General features: G+C 42.2%; 2 protein-coding genes across 2 annotated transcripts; one reads left to right on the top strand and one right to left on the bottom strand.

The window, feature by feature from the left end:
* Positions 1-1,597: 1,597 nt before the first annotated feature.
* On the bottom strand, positions 1,598-4,167 carry mblac1 (metallo-beta-lactamase domain containing 1). Its single transcript, XM_040047190.1, is given in 3 exon segments — positions 1,598-2,410; positions 3,706-3,930; positions 3,932-4,167. Coding segments are annotated over 3 exon segments (663 nt in total). The 5' UTR covers positions 4,127-4,167; the 3' UTR covers positions 1,598-2,167.
* A 4,547-nt stretch (positions 4,168-8,714) lies between these two features.
* mpdu1b (mannose-P-dolichol utilization defect 1b) lies at positions 8,715-14,142 on the top strand. The gene is made up of 7 exons (XM_040047189.1): positions 8,715-8,879; positions 10,758-10,823; positions 12,166-12,298; positions 12,415-12,500; positions 12,804-12,922; positions 13,239-13,349; positions 13,527-14,142. Exons 1-7 carry the CDS (start codon positions 8,753-8,755, stop codon positions 13,644-13,646), a joined length of 762 nt encoding a protein of 253 aa, XP_039903123.1. The 5' UTR covers positions 8,715-8,752; the 3' UTR covers positions 13,647-14,142.
* Positions 14,143-17,658: the final 3,516 nt, after the last annotated feature.

Genomic DNA, 17,658 nt, shown 5'->3' with positions numbered 1-17,658 from the left:
GTAGAGGCTTTGTGTGGTTCTGAGTGTGGTTCTTTGTGTAGTGGCACTTTGTGTCTGTTACCCTGTATGTTGTGACCGTACATTCTCTATGTGGGAGAATCGCTCTTTCCACTGAAACGTCTGCTTGACAGAAGTACTTCTACTGCAGCTCTACAGCACTCAAACCCACCACACTGTGGGTGTGGTTATGTACCCAGTGAATGCAAGAAACGTAGAAAGAACAAAAGCATTCGCTCCAATCCAAACATGGCAAATAACCGTTAGTGTTATAAGCATAGTAGTGTTATAGCACCTGGGTAGACCACACAGGGGTTGGCTGTGAGTGGGTAGAGTGGGTGATTTAGCAGTCACATGGAGTTAATCAGACATTGGTGCTGGAGAGCTGGGACATTTGTATTCTTACACAGAGCTCAGCTGGGGTCTACTGCAACAGCAACATTTCATTTAGCCAGTGACACTGACTGTAAGCAGCTACCCTGCAGCATTTTCTGGACTGGTCAGGTGTACGTGGATTTAGGACCTGTGAGCAGAAACAGGGAGAACCAGACGCACAAAAGAAAGACAAAAAAGTAAAGACACGGAGTGATGTGTTGCTTATCAAAGGGAGTTCAACAGCGAGGCTGGATATGTCAACCATCAGCAGTGGCAGAACTATGTAGATGTAAATATGACTGAAGCAACAGAACATGTGGAGCAGAACAAGTGTTAGGCTTAAAGAGTGTTTCAGTATTAGACATGCTGTTATCATATTAACATATTAATCTGTAGAGTTTAATTCGGCTCTCTCGTGTTTGTCAAATATTTTCACTATGTAAAAATACATTTTTAATTCAAGTTTCTTTTGTGTTTTCTCTTTTTCTGCTGTTTTTTTAAAATCGTCAAACACGTGACCTTTCATCAGAGTCGGATATCAACCACGCACAAAACTGCATGTCAGGATGCAGACTGGCTGGTCCTCCTCCTCCTATCAACCCTCCCACATATCTGACTTCCTGAGTGGGCCGTAGTTCTTCCCACAGTTCTTCAAATCAGTGAGGAAGAGCGCGACGGTGCGAACGACTGAGTCTGCAGACAGTTTATGTAGGAGGCTCGTCGCACACCCGCCTGTACACGCTGAGTCTGCAGAGTTCTGCTTTTCACCAAGTGTCCACATTTTCAAGTTTACAGATAAAATGTTCATGTTTGTGTTTTAGCTCTCACGGGTCCTCAGATGCAGCTAAAGGTGGGGCTTTAACAAATCACCCCTTCAAAGGAGTTCTCTTTAACTCATCGATCCTTGCTTCTTTGATATCGAGTCCTCCAAAGGTCAACAGCACTAAATGTTTAAAAAAGAAAATGTATTTTCTCATCACGAGCCCTAAATCAGCTGAGTCACATGTCACAGATGCACCTCCATGCATTTGTGTTGATAACACACTGATAACAAGCTGTGGGTCTGTGTGAGGGTACGTCGATGATTTTGATCTTTTCAGAGAAGAATTTGTCTTTGGGCTGTGGAAATGACTTTAACCAGACATGAGCAGATACATGCAGCTTCAGGCTCACCTGTTTGTTTAGCTGTATGTCCGAGACAAACTTCACATGTGGGACACAAAAGTTTGTTTCTTCGTCTTTAATCCATTACATCGTTTCAAAACCCAGCTCATTTTGAATAGTCTTTATTAAATGAGGCATTAATGATTACAGACAACAGAGTTTGGATTTCTTTGGAAGTTCAGGATCGGTAATAAACTTGCTGACCAACAGTGATAAAGAAACAATGGAGACAAAGCTTTGTGAACAAATGTTCTGTAGACACCAGTTTGATATTTGAGGCTTTAATAGTGGAACAATAAACATCTTCTGTCACTGACCTCATTTGTGCCGTGTGCTGATGTCAGTGGTTCCACCACAACTCTGCAGCTACATGTTGAAAAGTCCATACAAGTTTTAGTATGAATTCATTTAACATTAACCAGAGAATGTTTTTTCTCAGTCCACTGTGAAAGGTAAGCGAATTAAGGCAGAAATGTAGAAAATCACACAGCAATTCACAGAAAACTACATTCAGTGTCACAGTGGTGTATGTGGAAGTTTGTCTTCCTGCCAGAAGTTCTTAACTTTGGCTTGAATGATCCGAGTCGAGCTCCTAGTATTCAGTAAAGTCCCTTCGATTCACAAGTTGGAGTCACTTGTTCCTGAGAACTCTGAATGGAAGTCCGTGTCCTGGTATGATCACGTCGGCAGTACGTAAGGCCTCCTGGCGGCTGACCTCGTGTACTGCAGCGTTCATACTTAGATCCCGCCAGCTGTTCTCGTCTGAGCAGCACTCAAACAGATCTCCTGCGATCAGCACGGTGCCTGCTGAGGTCCCCTTCACCTGCACGCTGATATCTTGTCCTGTGTGGCCTGGAGTGGGAACTATAGACACCTGTGGATGAAACAAGACTATTTAAAAACACTACAGACATTTAGAAAAACCAAGGAGCTCACCAACTCTGTCACAGGACTCAAATTTTGAGATTATTGTTGAAATTATTTAATGGTTTTCTACATTGTAGATACAAACTGAAGACGTCACCTATATGAAGCAAGATATATGGGATTATGTAGTAAAGACAAAAGTGATAAATATGTTTTATATTTTAGGTTCCACCCTTTGCTTTGTTGGCAGCGCTGCAAACCCTCGGCCTTCTCTCAGTGAGCTTCATGCTGTCGTCACCTGACGTGTTTCCCCTCACAGGTGAGCCTGTCAGGGCTCATTTGTTGAATTTCTTGCCTTCTTAATGAGGTTGGGACCATCAGGTGTGTTTGCTTTGAATGTGTCCCCAAGTGCAGTCACAAAAACCATCAAGACCACGATGAAACTGTCTCACATGAGGACGCCCCAGGAAAGGAAGAGCAGGAGTCCCCTCTGCTGCTGAGGACACATTCATCCGAGTCACCAGCCTCAGAAATCACAAGTTAACAGCAGCTCAGATCAGAGCCCAGATAGATGCCACACAGAGCTCCAGTAGCAGACACATCTCTACATGTTCAGAGGAGACTGTGTGAATCAGGCCTTTATGGTCAAACAGCTGCTGAGAAACACAAGGAGTGGACATTAGACCAGAGGACATCTGTGCTTTGGTCTGATGGGTCCTGGCCTCCACAGTCACCTGACCTAAACCCAGTGTGGATGGTTTGGGATGAGATGGAGCTCAGAGTGAAGGCAAAGGACCAACAAGTGCTCAGCATCTCTGGGAACTCCTTCAAGACTGTTGGAAACCGTTTCAGGAGACGACCTCATGAAGCTCATGGAGAGAACGCCAAGAGTGAGCAAAGCAGGACTCAAAGCAAAGGCTGTTTGGAAGAACCTGAAATATCAAACATGTTATTTCACACTTTTCTTGTTATTACAGAATTTCATGTGTTCATTCATAGTTCTGATGCCTTCAGTGAGAATTAATGTAATCCGAATGAGAATACTTTATTAATCCCTAAGGTAATTATGTAAATGTAAATAGTGTAATAGTTCATTACTGCGTAAATAGTAATGACAACTGGCGCGCGCACACACACACACACACACACACACACACACACACACACACACACAGTCCGTGTTTGCATCGCGGTGGTTTCAGTGTGTTGTATTCCAGCTAAATGAAGATCAAAATAAGAAATAAATCTCTCGGTTCAACCTTTAAATTTCAGTGTGTGTTGTGACAAAAATGAAAAACTCACATGTTCATCAACGGTGTAAGTCTTTCCCTCTGCCAGCTCGCTGGGACTGTATCTGTCCCCTTCACTGACGTCATATCCAACAATCATCTTTGCAGTTGGGAAAAGACTCAGATTTCCAATGTGGTCTGAGTGTCCGTGGGTGCCCACGACCAACTCAATGTTTTCTGGGTCCAAACCTCTCTTTTTTAAGGTCGTCAGAAGGAAGTCCCGGTCCCACGGCCCCCCAGGTGTCCACCAGGATATTCTTCAGTCCCGTTATCAGAGTGATGGTCCCGTCGGCTCTGAAGTTCCCGTCAGTCTCCGGACAACAATATCCGGGTTTCAGGACGGACACGGAATACGCCTGACCGCAGAAATCCAACTCCGTCTCTGACAGAGGGACTTTCTTAAGGGAACAACATCCACCAGAGGCTACCTCCATTACTGCAGTTAAGGAAGTGGTGTGGAGCGTTTCTTCTTCTTCTTGAAAAAGCGGAATAAACAGAGAAGTCTGCTGCCCTCTAATGGTTGTTATCTGTTACTGCGAGTTTAAACCGACGACTGAAAGCATCTTTTATAAAGTCATTGGGTTGGAGCAAAGCACGAAGGAGTATTAGGGCTTTATTCAGAAAAATATATTATTGATCAGTTTGAGAATAAAGCTGAAATAATACTCTGGACTTTACTCTCTTTATTATTAAAAAAAAGTCTGTGGTGATTATCGGCCTCTGCAAAACGCCTTCTGTAGATGAGTTAATGAGATCATACTTCAGAGTCAGTTTTAGTCATAGGAAATGATTTCTCTTTCAGCACAAACACAGTGTGGTGATAAGAATAAGGACAATGAAGAGATGGAACCGAAAGCAGGAAATGAAATGGCTGGAAATAAGACAGATGCCAGCATACAGATAGTTACACCCTCGTGAAAAAAGACGATGTATGTTGTTTCACAAGACACAGTAAGACAGCTGGTCAAGTGGTCTGTGGAGGTTCACCATCATCTAGGTCATGGGAATCTAGAGTTTAGAAATAAGAGCAACTGGACTTCTTAAGTTTCCTGAAGACGTGTCACTTCATATCCGAGAGGCCTGGAACTGAAGAAGCTTCTGGATGAGACACTGGGAATGTCTGAGGCCCCAGTCTGCCAGTTCTTCAACTTCCACCTCAAGCAGCACTTCAGTTGCATTACAAGGGAGGCTGAGAACATTGAGCCTGAGTGGACCATCTTTCACGCCTCCATTACTGAGACTGATGCAAGGAGGTGTGGCTGCAAGGTAGTTTGTGCCCATGTTGGCGGTAATTCCAGGGGAACTAGAGGAAAGGCCCTGAAGGACTAAAGGGAGCTGTCAGGCTAACCAAGAAGTATTATCGGGCTTAGTCTGTGGGACTGCAGAAGCAGCTGACAATTACCTGCAGGACAAGCAGAGTTGCTGATGTAAAAACTCAGGTGTGGGAGGAGTTCAGTGAGACCATGGAACAATACTTCCAGACAGCCTCAAAGTGGTTCGGGCAAACCGTCAGATGACTCAGGAGGCGAGGCTGTGTTCTACACGCATTGTTTGCAGTGGTGATGGGACATGCACTGAGTGACTCGCCTGTCACTGGATTACCAATGACCTTCTGATGGCAGCTGATTCTGGTCTCCCATCCATCCTCATCCTTCTTGATCTTAGTGCGGCGTTTGATACCATTTCTCACAATATTCTCCTGAACCAGTTAGCATCCATTGGCATTAGTCACACCCCCCTTGCCTGGTTCACCTCATATTCTCAGACCGCGCTCAGTTTATCCAATTTAAATCCCATTCTTCAACTCTCTATCCTGTGTCTGCTGGTGTGCCCCAGGGTATTTTATGACTATTGTTCCTTTTATTAATTTTGTTCTTTGTTTTTTTTTTTTTCAACTTTAATTTTTATTAGTTTAAGTTAACATTGAAAACCATACAGTAAAGAAAATTACAAACAAACATACAAACATTCTGGAGTTTACATTTCTTTTTCCATCCGTCACATGAAAATTTCTTATGTTGTGTTTTTGGTGTCACTTGGGAATGCTTTCCACTTCCTCCATTGTCTATGGTATTTAAATCCCATCAGTCTAATATTGAATGTTATTTTTTCCATCTCTGAGATATCCTCTACAATACTGATCCAATCTCGCTGAGTGGGAGGGTCTGGGTGTAACCACTTCTTTGTGATTGCTTTTTTGGTTGCGGCTAGAATTATTTTAACTAGATATAAGTCCTCCTTTTGTATCTGTTCTTTTATGTTTCCTAGATACATCACTTGGCAGGTGTGTGGAAGTGCATAACCCAGAATATTATCCATGGTCATTTTAAGGTCTTCCCATTTTGTTCTTTGTAAGGTGAGCTTGGGTTTCTGAAAGGCACCCTCAAATAAAATGTATTATTATTATTATTATTATTATTATTACTGGGGGTGAAGTAACTGATGTAGTTAAACAACTACAGAGTATCTGGACCCCTGGGGTGGATCAGATTCACCCTGTAATCCTGAAGACTTTAGATCTCGTAGGACTGTCCTGGCTGACACGTGTCTGCAACGTTGAGGTTGGGGTGGCCTCTAGATGGGCAAACTGAGGTGATGGTTCCCCTGATTAAGAAGGGGCCTGTAGGATGTGGCTCCAACTATAGAGGGATTATACTCCTCAGCCTCCCCAATAAAGTCTATCCCAGGGTAATGAAGAGAGAGTTTATCTGTTAGTTGAACCTTGGATTCAGGAGGACACATGTGGTTTTCATCCTGGTCACTGAAACACTGGACCAGCTCGTTATCCTCTCAAGGATATTCGGGGATGTGTGGGAGGTTGCCCAACCAGTCTACATGTGTTTTTATGGAGAAGGCATCTAACCAGGTATCTCAGGGTATCCTCTGGGTGCTTTTGGAGTATGAGGTGTCTGGCCTGTTGTTAGGGGCCATTCAATCCCTGCACAACCATAAAGCTTGGTTTGTATTGCCAGCAGTAAGTTCAACTAGCTTCCAGTAGGTGTTGGACTGTGTCTTTGTTACCCTTTATCAGCAGTTTTAGTCATAGCTTTTATGGACAGAATAGCTAAGTGTAGACAGATGATGGAGCAAACTAACCAAAAAACAAGTTAAACATAAAGGAAATCGCACAGAAAGAACAATATAGTGTCCACAGCTCCACCACAGAGTAACACAGTGAAACATTAGGTCCCTGTTAGTATACAAATTAATAATGAATTAATATATTGATTGACTCTGTCTTACAGAAACATAAAGGTTATGATTATGTTAGTTTAAGCACCACCCCGACCCATACTAACTATCCGAATACTTGCCGCACAGGCTGAAGCGAGGAAATGGCAGCAATCACCCCCTGTAGCATAGCAACCAAAGACACAGACAGTGTTTCAATTCGTTTCAAAGCCTGACACTTGTCTACCCTGGAAAACTCAAACACGGTTTTATTTGTGTTCACTTGGCCCTCACTCTGAGCTTCTATCTGATCTCTCTGACTTTTTGTCTTATTTCATGTTTTCTAAAAGGAAACTCATCTGTTACTATGCTAAATAAGTGAAGCTCATCTATTTGTTAATTCTAGCTTCCTTTCCATATGAAAGTGGAGATCATAACGGATCTCAGAACACTAAAAGCCCTCAGAGAGAAAGACGACTACACTTTGTAATGAGACTAAATACAGCTTTCAGCAACAATAGCCAACTGCAGCCACAAGATGGTAGTAATGGAAAGGCTGGATGCACATATTAACTGACAGGAGCTTTATGATCAAGCCTGTTTCAGCTGCTCCTGACTTTTTCTCCTCACTTTTTTCTTTGACTTTCACTCAGTATTTTAGAGTATTCATTTGTTTCAATAGCTTTCTTTTCAAAAACCAAGACATAATTTTCGTAAGGCTTGATAAAGTTTTCTGATTCTGAAAGGACAGAGATTGGTCTAAATCTTAAATTATGTTTTAGATTGACAACTGCTCCTTGCTTGTCCTAATGGAATCCCACTGGTAAGACTGCTTTCTTCCATTTGCGCAACATCTCTAAAATTAGAAATATCCTGTCTCAGAGTGACACTGAAAAACTAGTTTATGCATTTATTACTTGCAGGCTGGACTACTGTAATTCATTATTATCAGGAAGTCCTAAAAACTCCCTGAAAAGCCTTCAGTTAATCCAAAATGCTGCAGCAAGAGTCCTGACAGGGACTAGAAAGAGTGTGTGTATTTTGCCCAAAATGGCTTCTCTTCATTGGCTCCCTGTTAGGTCCAGAATCAAATGTATAATCATTCTCATCACACACAATGTCTTCAGGCCCCTGCTGCTTTACTTGTGGTTTAACTACATAGAGTATTTAAAAGTAGAATGGGAGGCAGAGCCTTCAGCTCAGACACAGACACCGTCTCTACTATTAAAATTGCACTTAAAAATTTCCTTATTAAAAAATGCATAGTTAGGGCTGGATAAGATGACCCTGAATCCTGTCTTGGTTATACTACAAAAGGTTTAGTCTTTCTTCTTCACGTACTTTTTTCACTCACTGTGTGTTTATACACCACTCTGCATTTATTTATTAGTTAATCTCTGGCTTTCTCTCCTCATCCCCAAACGATCGTGCCAGATGGCCAACCTGATGTCTCAGCCTGATTCTGTCAGAGATTTCTTCCTGTTCTTCCCACTGTCACCAAGCGTCAGGCGATTAGTTCTTGTGAACTAAGGCTATAGAAATTGAATTGAAATAGTAATCGACCTAAAACCATAATAAGTGTGATTTACTTTAATTCCACTGTAATCATGCGGTGAATTTGATTGCTATCCGATCCCTTACAGTTAGTTACAGCTCCATCGTTTGTAAAAGACACTTTTTCAGCTTCTAGAAATGTTGTTTTTTATCTTTTAGGTGGTACCTGTGTAACTGATATATATGTAAGATATTAACTAAACACGTACTGTAATGTTACATGTTGGAGTCGAGCACTTTATGACAGCACACTGTTAGCGGAACACTTGTGATGTCATTTGAACCGGTGGGATCTTGTTTCTGTTACACATTAACGGCGACGTCACATCTTGACAATGGCGGAAGAAGCCGTTGTTGTTGAGGGTTTGTCTTTCATGGATCCTTTCAAAGGGCTTCTGTTGACATATTTTATGCCAGAATCATGCTACGACGAGTTCTTCCTCAAGTTCAACTTTCTAGACGGTAAGAGGCTCGTCGTAGTTTGAAAAGCGCAGTTTATTACCGGAAAGTGTAACTCTGAGGGTCCGATGACAGGACACGAGCGACGTTTCCACGTTAGGTGTAAATAAAGTGAGAGTCATGTGGTGTCGGGACGCTTAGTTAAAATGTAACGATATTTGAATACAGCTGCATGCAAACAATGACGGCAGCTCGTTTGAACAAGCAGTCTGCTACAAAGTAACGACACGAATGTACCTGAACACGAGTTCGACACGACTGGCAACACTGTGTCAGTTCCACTCTGTTACTCCAACTACGAACTACAAAGTCAGAAAAACAGCAAACAGGAAAAAGTTATTGGAGGAATATTTGTGTTTTTATTCTCTCAATTTATTTCAAAAAGTTCATTTTAAAAAATCAGGTGAAGGAAATGTCTTTAAAGTTGATTCACGGATTTAAGTCACGATGTTATTTACTGTAGAAACGTCGTATTTGTTAGCTCTGATTATTCTAGCTACCTTTTCTCTTATTAATCACATGCTGATTTTTGCCAAGTTCATTATTCACAAATGTAGGTTTACAAGCGGATGGCTCCATTTTCGTGAGATTATAAAAGAATTGTAGCAAATGTCTCCGTGATTTCTTTTTCACAAAATCGAAACGCTGGCAGTTCCAATCTCTGTAATGTTGAGGTAAACTTAGTGTAATCCTGTTTGCCGTGTGTTCTGTTTCTTTTACTGGAGTTAGAAGTGAATCTTATTCAGAGAGGAAAATGTATTTACGACACAGACTGTGGTACAGAGTTATTATAATTTAATATTTAAATCAGTTTTTGTTCTTGTTCACTTCGGTGGCCTCAGAATCTGATCTTTGGTTTTTGCGGGCGATGCGGTTCTTTTAGCTTCTTGGGATCATGACCTCCAGCTTGCACTGGAGCTGTCTGTGGAGAAGAGAATTAGCGCCTCCATGTCAAAGACCATGGTTCCCAGACAGAAAAGGGTGGCGAGCCCACTCTGAATCTGGGATAGGTTACTGCCTGAAATACAGAAGTTCTCTGGGTCGTGTTCCTGAGCGAGGGGAACGCCGGATTGGGGCGGTATCTGGAGCGATGCGGACGCAGTTTGTTGTGGTGAAGAGAGAGCTGAGTATGAGAGCAAGGCTGTCGATTTAGCGGTCTATATTCCTACCTCACCTGTGGTCACAAGCTCTGAGTAGTGACTAAAGAGGTTACGGCTACAAGTGCCAAGAGATGAGTTTCCTTCGAAGAGCGGCCGGGCTCTCCCTTACAGATATGGTGAGGAGCTTGGTCATTGAAGAGGGACAGAGTAGAGCCATAGCTCCTCCACATTGAAAGGAGCCAGCTGAGGCATCCACTAGGATGAATCCTGGACACCAGCTAGGTGAGGTGTTCCAGCCATGTCCTACCTCATGCCTGGACTCAGTCAGACTTGCAACCTGAGCCCAGATACACAGCAGAAAAATTACTCTATAATTTCCTTCAGGATTAATAAAGTATTTCTGATTCTGATGGATGCTTTGAACCGAGTTGAGTTGTTTCCTTTTCGGTTAGTTTCCAAAATAGTTTTTCTGGTTTTAGTTTAGGCTTTATTACTAAATATGAAATTAAAGATGCCTAAATGTTTGTTCACTAATGGGTTCAGTTAACTTTAATATCCCTGCTGTAGAAACAAAGGCCGGTTTGTTTGGTTTGTTTTGAACTTTACGATTTTTATTCAAAATCAGTTTAACAGTGCAGTGATTTTTTTTTTCTTCACTTAACTGTTTTCCTTTACTGCAAATAAAAAATAATAAATAAAATAATAATAAATAATTCATGTATTGCTGCAGACATTACATGCCGAAGGTCCTGATAATCATTCAGCCTGTGTTTTCTTCCAGTGCCATGTCTGAAGATTGTACTGAGCAAAGGCCTGGGGATCGGCATCATACTGGGATCAGTGATGGGTAAAATGCTTCCTCCACCTCTCTTTGTACCTGCCGTTATCTGAATTGCTGCCTTAGTCAATCAAGAGATAGAATATATTATTTGGCTTATTTGTTTTTAATTATAAATAAACATCAATTTCATTTAATTTTAGTGAAATAATTAATTATAGTCATATATCCTATGTAGTATAGGCCCATATTTGCCTCAAGGTGCTTTATATCATGAGGTAAAGGAAGGTTGGAGATCGGCCTGTAATTAGCTAAGACTGCTGGGTCTACAGATGCTTTTTGAGTAAAGGTTTAACTACAGCCAGCTTGTGAGAAGACGTCAGGAACAGTAAGATGAATAGCAGATGAGGATCTGAGAGGGAAACAGTGGAGCAGGTCACACAAATATGAAGGAGCAGATTTATGGAGACACTTGTACGTAAGAAGTAAGATTTTAAAATTTATCCTGGCTTCTATGGGCGACCAGTGAAGCTGCTGAAGAGCTGGGGTAATATGAGCACTTAACGGAGTGCAAGTTATGACCCGAGCTGCAGAACTTTGAAGAAGTTGGAGTTTATGAAGGGACCTTTCAGGGAGACCAATAATAAATAAAAATAATTAATAAGCAATTGGAGTTAAAAAGAAATCATGGGATCACTTTATGGACCAAAATGTAACAGCTGAACACAGTCGTGGCTTCTTTCTGCAACAGAAATCAAATCTTCTCCCGTATCTGTAGCAGAAGTTCCCATGAATGTGGGAATTTATGGTTGCTTTGCTTTCAGTCTTCTGTCCAGTTCAAACCAGCTCGATGGGGTTTCAGTCTGGAGACTGTGATGGACACTCCATGTTCCCTAAGCTCACCATCTTGTTCTTTTTTTTCAGACCTGCATTTATAAGTGTTGTGATCTTCTGTCCCTCTTCCATTGTTAATCACCTTTTCCTCACATCACTCTACTTTCTGCAGTACAGCACTGTTCAGCTGATGCTGACGAGGGTTTGGTACCACAGTGTGTCCAGCACTGCTTACTGCAGACAGAGGGAAGTAACAGCTGTAGGAGCAGCAGCAGCTTCTGCACTGCTGCAGAGCAGCTTTAAACTGTTAGCCCATGTTGTCCCTGAGAAAGACCTTTTTGTATCATTGTGAATGTGCATTATGTTGTTTAACCTCTGACAGTTCAACACTTTGTACCATTTCAAGCTCCTGACTGGTAGTGTATACACTGTATACAAATCCAAAACCGATTGTTGCTGCACCCATCTTCCACTATTTTCCTTGAAAATATAAAGAGGCGAGGGGCGGTGCAGGACTTCTGTACGGTACTGTGTGTTAAATTATTTTATAACTTTTTCCCCAATTGTTTTTTAACAGTGAAGCTTCCTCAGATCTTAAAGCTTCTTGGAGCGAAGAGCGCTGAGGGGCTGAGCTTCAAGTCTGTGCTGCTGGAACTGTTGGCGATCACAGGGACAATGGCTTACAGTGTTGCCAACAACTTCCCTTTCAGGTTGGACCATGTTTGGTTGAAGTAGAAATGGACACAAGGCGCTCTGAATTCTGCATGTTATTGTAATCAGTGTTTATTAAGGGTCCAGGTTTTCTTTATGCCGTATGTCACTGCAGTTCCTGGGGTGAGGCTCTTTTCCTCATGTTGCAAACAGTCACCATTGGCTTCCTCATTCAGCATTATGGAAAAAGAACCAGCACAGGTAAGACTTCATGCAAACTGAACTGTTACCAGAACTGCTTCGGTGGTTGTAGAATTTTGTGGAGCTTATAGTCGCCTCGAGCATGTATTCATGTGGCGTATAACTGTGACCAATGGTTTGACTTCTCCCCTTGATGTTATTAAATACCAAAATATACATGAAAAAGACATTTTACATCTCACAGCTAGTCTTAACTGAACGGATACCTTTTTGTTTGTTTGTTTTTGTGGCGGAAACGTGCTTCCACATGAAACGAATCATTCAGTTTAACATTGTTACATCGACATGTTGCTTCCTTTGCAGGTCTCCTATTCATGGTTATATACTTTATCCTGCTGGTGCTGCTGCTGTCTCCAGTGACTCCTATGTCAGTGGTTACCTCCTTGCAGGCCTTCAACATGCCGGCGATCATCATTGGGAGGGTAGGCCTGCACACGTCACACACGTGGTTTTAAATCATCTGTAGCTTTTTTCAGACGTTGTCTTTTCTGGCATTCCTGTAACACAGTATAGTGCATCCAGACAGACTGACAGTGCTCAGAGTGATTAGCTTGTAATACATTTTCAAGACCTCACTGTGTGTATGATATGTCAGCTAACACGTGTCATCAGATGAATCCATCTTTACAGTGTCACCGACAGTGTCCACTAACAACATGCAGATAGAAGAACGTGTCAGCCTCCACAAACAAACGCTCGAGCTTGAGTAACACGTGATAATCTGTCCGGTTCTCTCAGCTCATCCAGGCATCCACCAACTACTCTAACGGTCACACCGGCCAGCTCTCCGCCGTGTCTGTTTTCCTGCTGTTCGCTGGGTCCCTCGCACGCATCTTTACCTCAGTACAGGTGAGACGATTAAAATACAATGCACACCTCCGTGTCTTTGCCCTGGTTTGAGCAGTTTTTACGGGGACCATTCCTCATCAGAGCGTTAGCTCTTTATTGAACTAAGATCTCATTATAGACACATGGTCCACATTCTGCAAAAAGTAAATTATTGAGCTTTATGCTGTCTTTTTACAGGAAACTGGAGACTCACTGATGGCGCTCACCTACGTCATATCCTCAACCTGTAACGGCATTATTACTCTGCAGGTTCTTTACTACTGGAACAGTTCACCTCAGAAGAAAAAAGAGGATTAGACAAATAACCGTCACTAAACGTGGATAACAGAGAGCCATCTACATGTTCGTTAGACACCATGTGTGTCTTTAAACTTGGAAGACCAAACTTACACATGAAATGTTTGTACAAAGCCTTTGGGACACATGGTATTATAGATGTGCACCTGACTGACGTACAGGTGAGATTGTAACACGCCAGGCTGATCATTCAGCTTTTATGATGAACAGCTTTGGTGGTGGGGCTAAATTATGGGTCGAGCTGCTGCTCTAGTCCTCTCCCTCCCTGCACTGTCCTTACATTCCTTTTGATGCAGTTTCCCTGATTGTGGTTCACACTGGTTTTAATCATCACAGGGTTAAATCTGTAGGCTCTGTGGAGGAAACACGACGGGTAACCACTGCACATTTGTTTATCACATATATTCCACTGATTTGTATTGTAACAGCAGCGAGCGACACAACATATCCTGATATTGAATTTCTCTTCAGCTGAAATAAAAGATTGTGATTCTAAGTTGGAGGTTTACAGTTTTTCTTTTCTGCATCATCACATAAAGAGTGAGTGTGTGCGTGTGTGCGTGTGTGCGCGCGTGTGTGTGTGCGTGCGTGTGTGTGTTCCTGTCTAGCTATCTTTGTGAGGACCGAAATCTGCATTCTACTATAGTTGTGAGAACCAACAGGCACTTGTGAGGACACACTCACGGTCCTCACAAGTTTGAAGCCTTTTTGAGGCTCAAAATGTGGTTTTAGTGTCAGGGTTACAATTAGGTTATGGTCAGGTTTAGAGTAAGGGTGAGGCATTCATTTTTAATGGTTAAGATTAGGGTAAGGGGCTAGGGAAACCATTATGTCAATGAAGGTCCTCACTAAGATAGCTGAACGGGCTTGTGTGTGTGTGTGTACATATTTTTTTCCTGTTTTCTTATAAGTTCAGTGAAGTGATGCAGAAACCAGAGACTGAGAGCTGAACGTGTGCATATTTACTCGCCGGTTAACTTTGAAGAACGTTCCCGTCCACGTCCTGCAAAGAGTTTGTGGATCTCAGGTTTTTGGGTCTTTACCTTACAAAATAAAGAGTTGTTGTTGTTGTGATTTGTTGTCATTTAAATAAAACTAAATTGAATCTTGAATGTAAACACTGAATCACACTTTAAAGCTCTGTTGGTAACCACCACCTGATGCTCACACACAACACTCACACAAACAGAGAATGACTGCAGCTCTTTGTAAAGACTTTTAAGTCACTCTTGGCATATCCATGGCAACCACTTTTTGAAGCCTCATTGCTTGTTGCTAGGTGAGGAGATGTACTGGACCAGAAAATCCTTCCATTGACACTCCCTCCACCTCCTCCTCCTCCCACACCACTCTTTCTCCCCCTTCTATCCAATTCCTATCCTCGCATGGTCCCATGGACCTCAGCAAAAACACCAACGTGTGTGCTTCAACGTCTCCCACTTAGAACAAATGGTCAACGATTGTTCCCGTGCTACTTCTGTTGTCATGCCACATGGTTTGCTGTTCTTGGTTTTTATATTTTTATAGCTACTCCCTAAAAGATCCCCGTTTTACATTTTAAGAATCAAGAGTGTTGTGGGAAAGTGTTAAAGGTCCACATCCTAGGAGGGTCCATATCGCCTTCCAAGAGATGGATGGATATAGAGATGTGTGTCACCCTAAAATATGTCATGTTGAAGGGCTGAGAAGCTATAGGTTTTTGCAGTCTCTTATATGTGCTCTATGTTGTTATGCCCCTCCTGTTGTTGGGCTCGGTGCGCTCATCTTTTCTCCCTTTCCTCAGGATCCTATCCCCTCCCCTCAGTGACCGATTAGCCAGTGCGTGATTCCCTCCCATTTCCATGAGAAAGGCGCTGCTCGGTGAAAGGGTTAAGCCTGTGGACTAAGTCCTAAAAAGCAACCCTAATTTTCTGCTCGGTGGGGGAGTGAGGAAAGCGGGGAGTGGGAACAAAGACGCCCAGGGGAGGAGCGGGGACTCTGGGTTTACTATATGCACCTGCGACTTGAAAAGCCACGGACAATGTGCTTCTGAAACGGCCAATTACGAACGGGCCATCCACTCGCTTTTTCTGTGGAAAGACGTGGGGGAGGAGGAAAGACGAGTCTAAAGGAAGGAAGAGACTAAGGAAAGTGAATTTTTAAAGAGGGTAAAGATAAGAAAGTAAATAATCGAGCTCTAAATAATTCTGGGGACAATAGAGGACACCCTGTCCTGCCTTCCCAGCCCCCAAAATTCATCCTCCCATATCACATGATCCCCTGTGTTCTCCCGCTTTAAGTTCATTTTTGTCCCAAGTGTTATCCTGCCTCGGGCAGAGCTAATGGCTCCACCCGGTAGGAGGAAAAGTGTCTCTGGAATGCTGAGAAACATAATTTAAACTTGTTCAATTCAGCTTTAAAGTCAAAGATTCTCTTTTTTTAATGCAAAGCAAAAATTTACGACTGATAAACTCAGAACATTGTGACAACAGGAAAAAAAGGTTTTCCTGTTCTTCTTTTTTTGCATATTTGTAACAGTTTTCAGATCTTCAAACACATTTTCATATTAGGCAACAATAACCCAAGTAAAACAAAAGTCCTGTCCTTCTGTTGAAGGACAATTTCATTTATTAAGAGGAACAAAGTTACCAAAGTGAAAAAGGAATTGTCCATTTTTAAATCATAAATTAACACGCAGGCCTGATTACTGCCAGAACTGATGAACAACAAACCACTTAAACCGGTCTAAGTGAAGTTGGGTTAAGTGAAGGTTAAGACATCTCAAAGCAACACTTTATGTTGTGATCTAAAGAAACTCACAAACGGATCAGAAACAAAATCATCGATATCATGTCCAAGTCTCCAGCGGACCACGGTGACAGCTATTATCAACAAACTTAGCAGAGCGGCTGTCTTCCTGAGAGTGACCGGCCTACAAAATGACTCCAAGCCTGTGTCGCTGACGTGTCCAGGAGGCGATAAAAGAACCAGAACTACATGAAAAGAACCTCTGGCCTCACTTACCTCAGCTAAGTGTTCATGATTCAACAGGGAGAAATAGACTGGGACAAAATGGCATTCATAGACTTCAGAGTGAAAAAGAGCTAAAAAGTCTCGGGGAAAATCACAGGAGTCTGATACAGAAATGTAACTCTGTCCCATCCATCAGGGATGTGTTAGTGTTTGTTGGTGTCAACTTTGGGAGCCGACACGTTTCATAAAAATGAAACCTTACCAACAGTCGAACATGGCTGCAGCGTGACGGTCTGGGGCTGCTCTGGTGCTTCAGAGTCGATGACTTGCTGGAACCACGAATTTGCAAATTGATGGAACAATGAGTTCTGCTCTCTACCAGAAAACCCCAAAGGAGGATGTCGGATGTCAGTTTGTGCCCTGAAGCATGAAATGATGTTCGGCCTTCAGGGTTTCAGGTTATGGAGCAGAATGATGATCTAAAACACACCAGTCCCCTTTAAAAAGGGGGAAAGTGAACAAAACGATGGTTTTGGAGCGGCCTGGACAAAGTGCTGACTTAAATCCTGAGCTGACGTTCGTACTCAAAACCCTCCATTAAGGCTTATAGTGGGGTATACTCATACTGCATTCATAATGCAAATATTATAATTCAATAAAAGTTCAAGTGTCAAAGCAGGTAAATACTAGGCCGACATTAAAATGGTGAAAAATCAAATTGTATTAAAACAATGTCAGAATCATCAGTCTGTGTAAATGTGGCTCATGATTGTTCTCTTGAGTAGTTTTAAGGGGAAATCATTTACAGAATTACTTGTATTCACTATATAATTGTAGTATTCTAACCCACAACCTACCAAACCAATCCAGCCCAGCTCAGCCCTGTGTAAATGGATGAATGATTACAATATAAACTAAGAAGCCGGCGAGAGCATGAAGGCTGGATTAGTGAGTTATTGGATTGGAGACAAAGTGAGCTGCTGTAATTTCATTTTCATGAAACATGTTGGCATATACCTAATTTATTAATGTTGTTATCAAAGCCACAAATCTTTTCCAT

The sequence above is a fragment of the Simochromis diagramma genome, unplaced genomic scaffold (assembly GCF_900408965.1).
Source record: "Simochromis diagramma unplaced genomic scaffold, fSimDia1.1 OVJJ01000113.1, whole genome shotgun sequence".
NCBI lineage: Eukaryota > Metazoa > Chordata > Actinopteri > Cichliformes > Cichlidae > Simochromis > Simochromis diagramma.
Note: the sequence above shows the minus strand (reverse complement) of the source record. Positions and strands in the feature narration are given on the sequence as shown.

Coding starts and splice junctions, on each gene's coding strand:
- mpdu1b (XM_040047189.1), top strand. CDS start 8,753: ATGGCGGAAGAAGCCGTTGTTGTTGAGGGTTTGTCTTTCATGGATCCT. Junction 8,880..10,757: donor CAAGTTCAACTTTCTAGACG/GTAAGAGGCTCG, acceptor GTTTTCTTCCAG/TGCCATGTCTGAAGATTGTA. Junction 10,824..12,165: donor CATACTGGGATCAGTGATGG/GTAAAATGCTTC, acceptor GTTTTTTAACAG/TGAAGCTTCCTCAGATCTTA.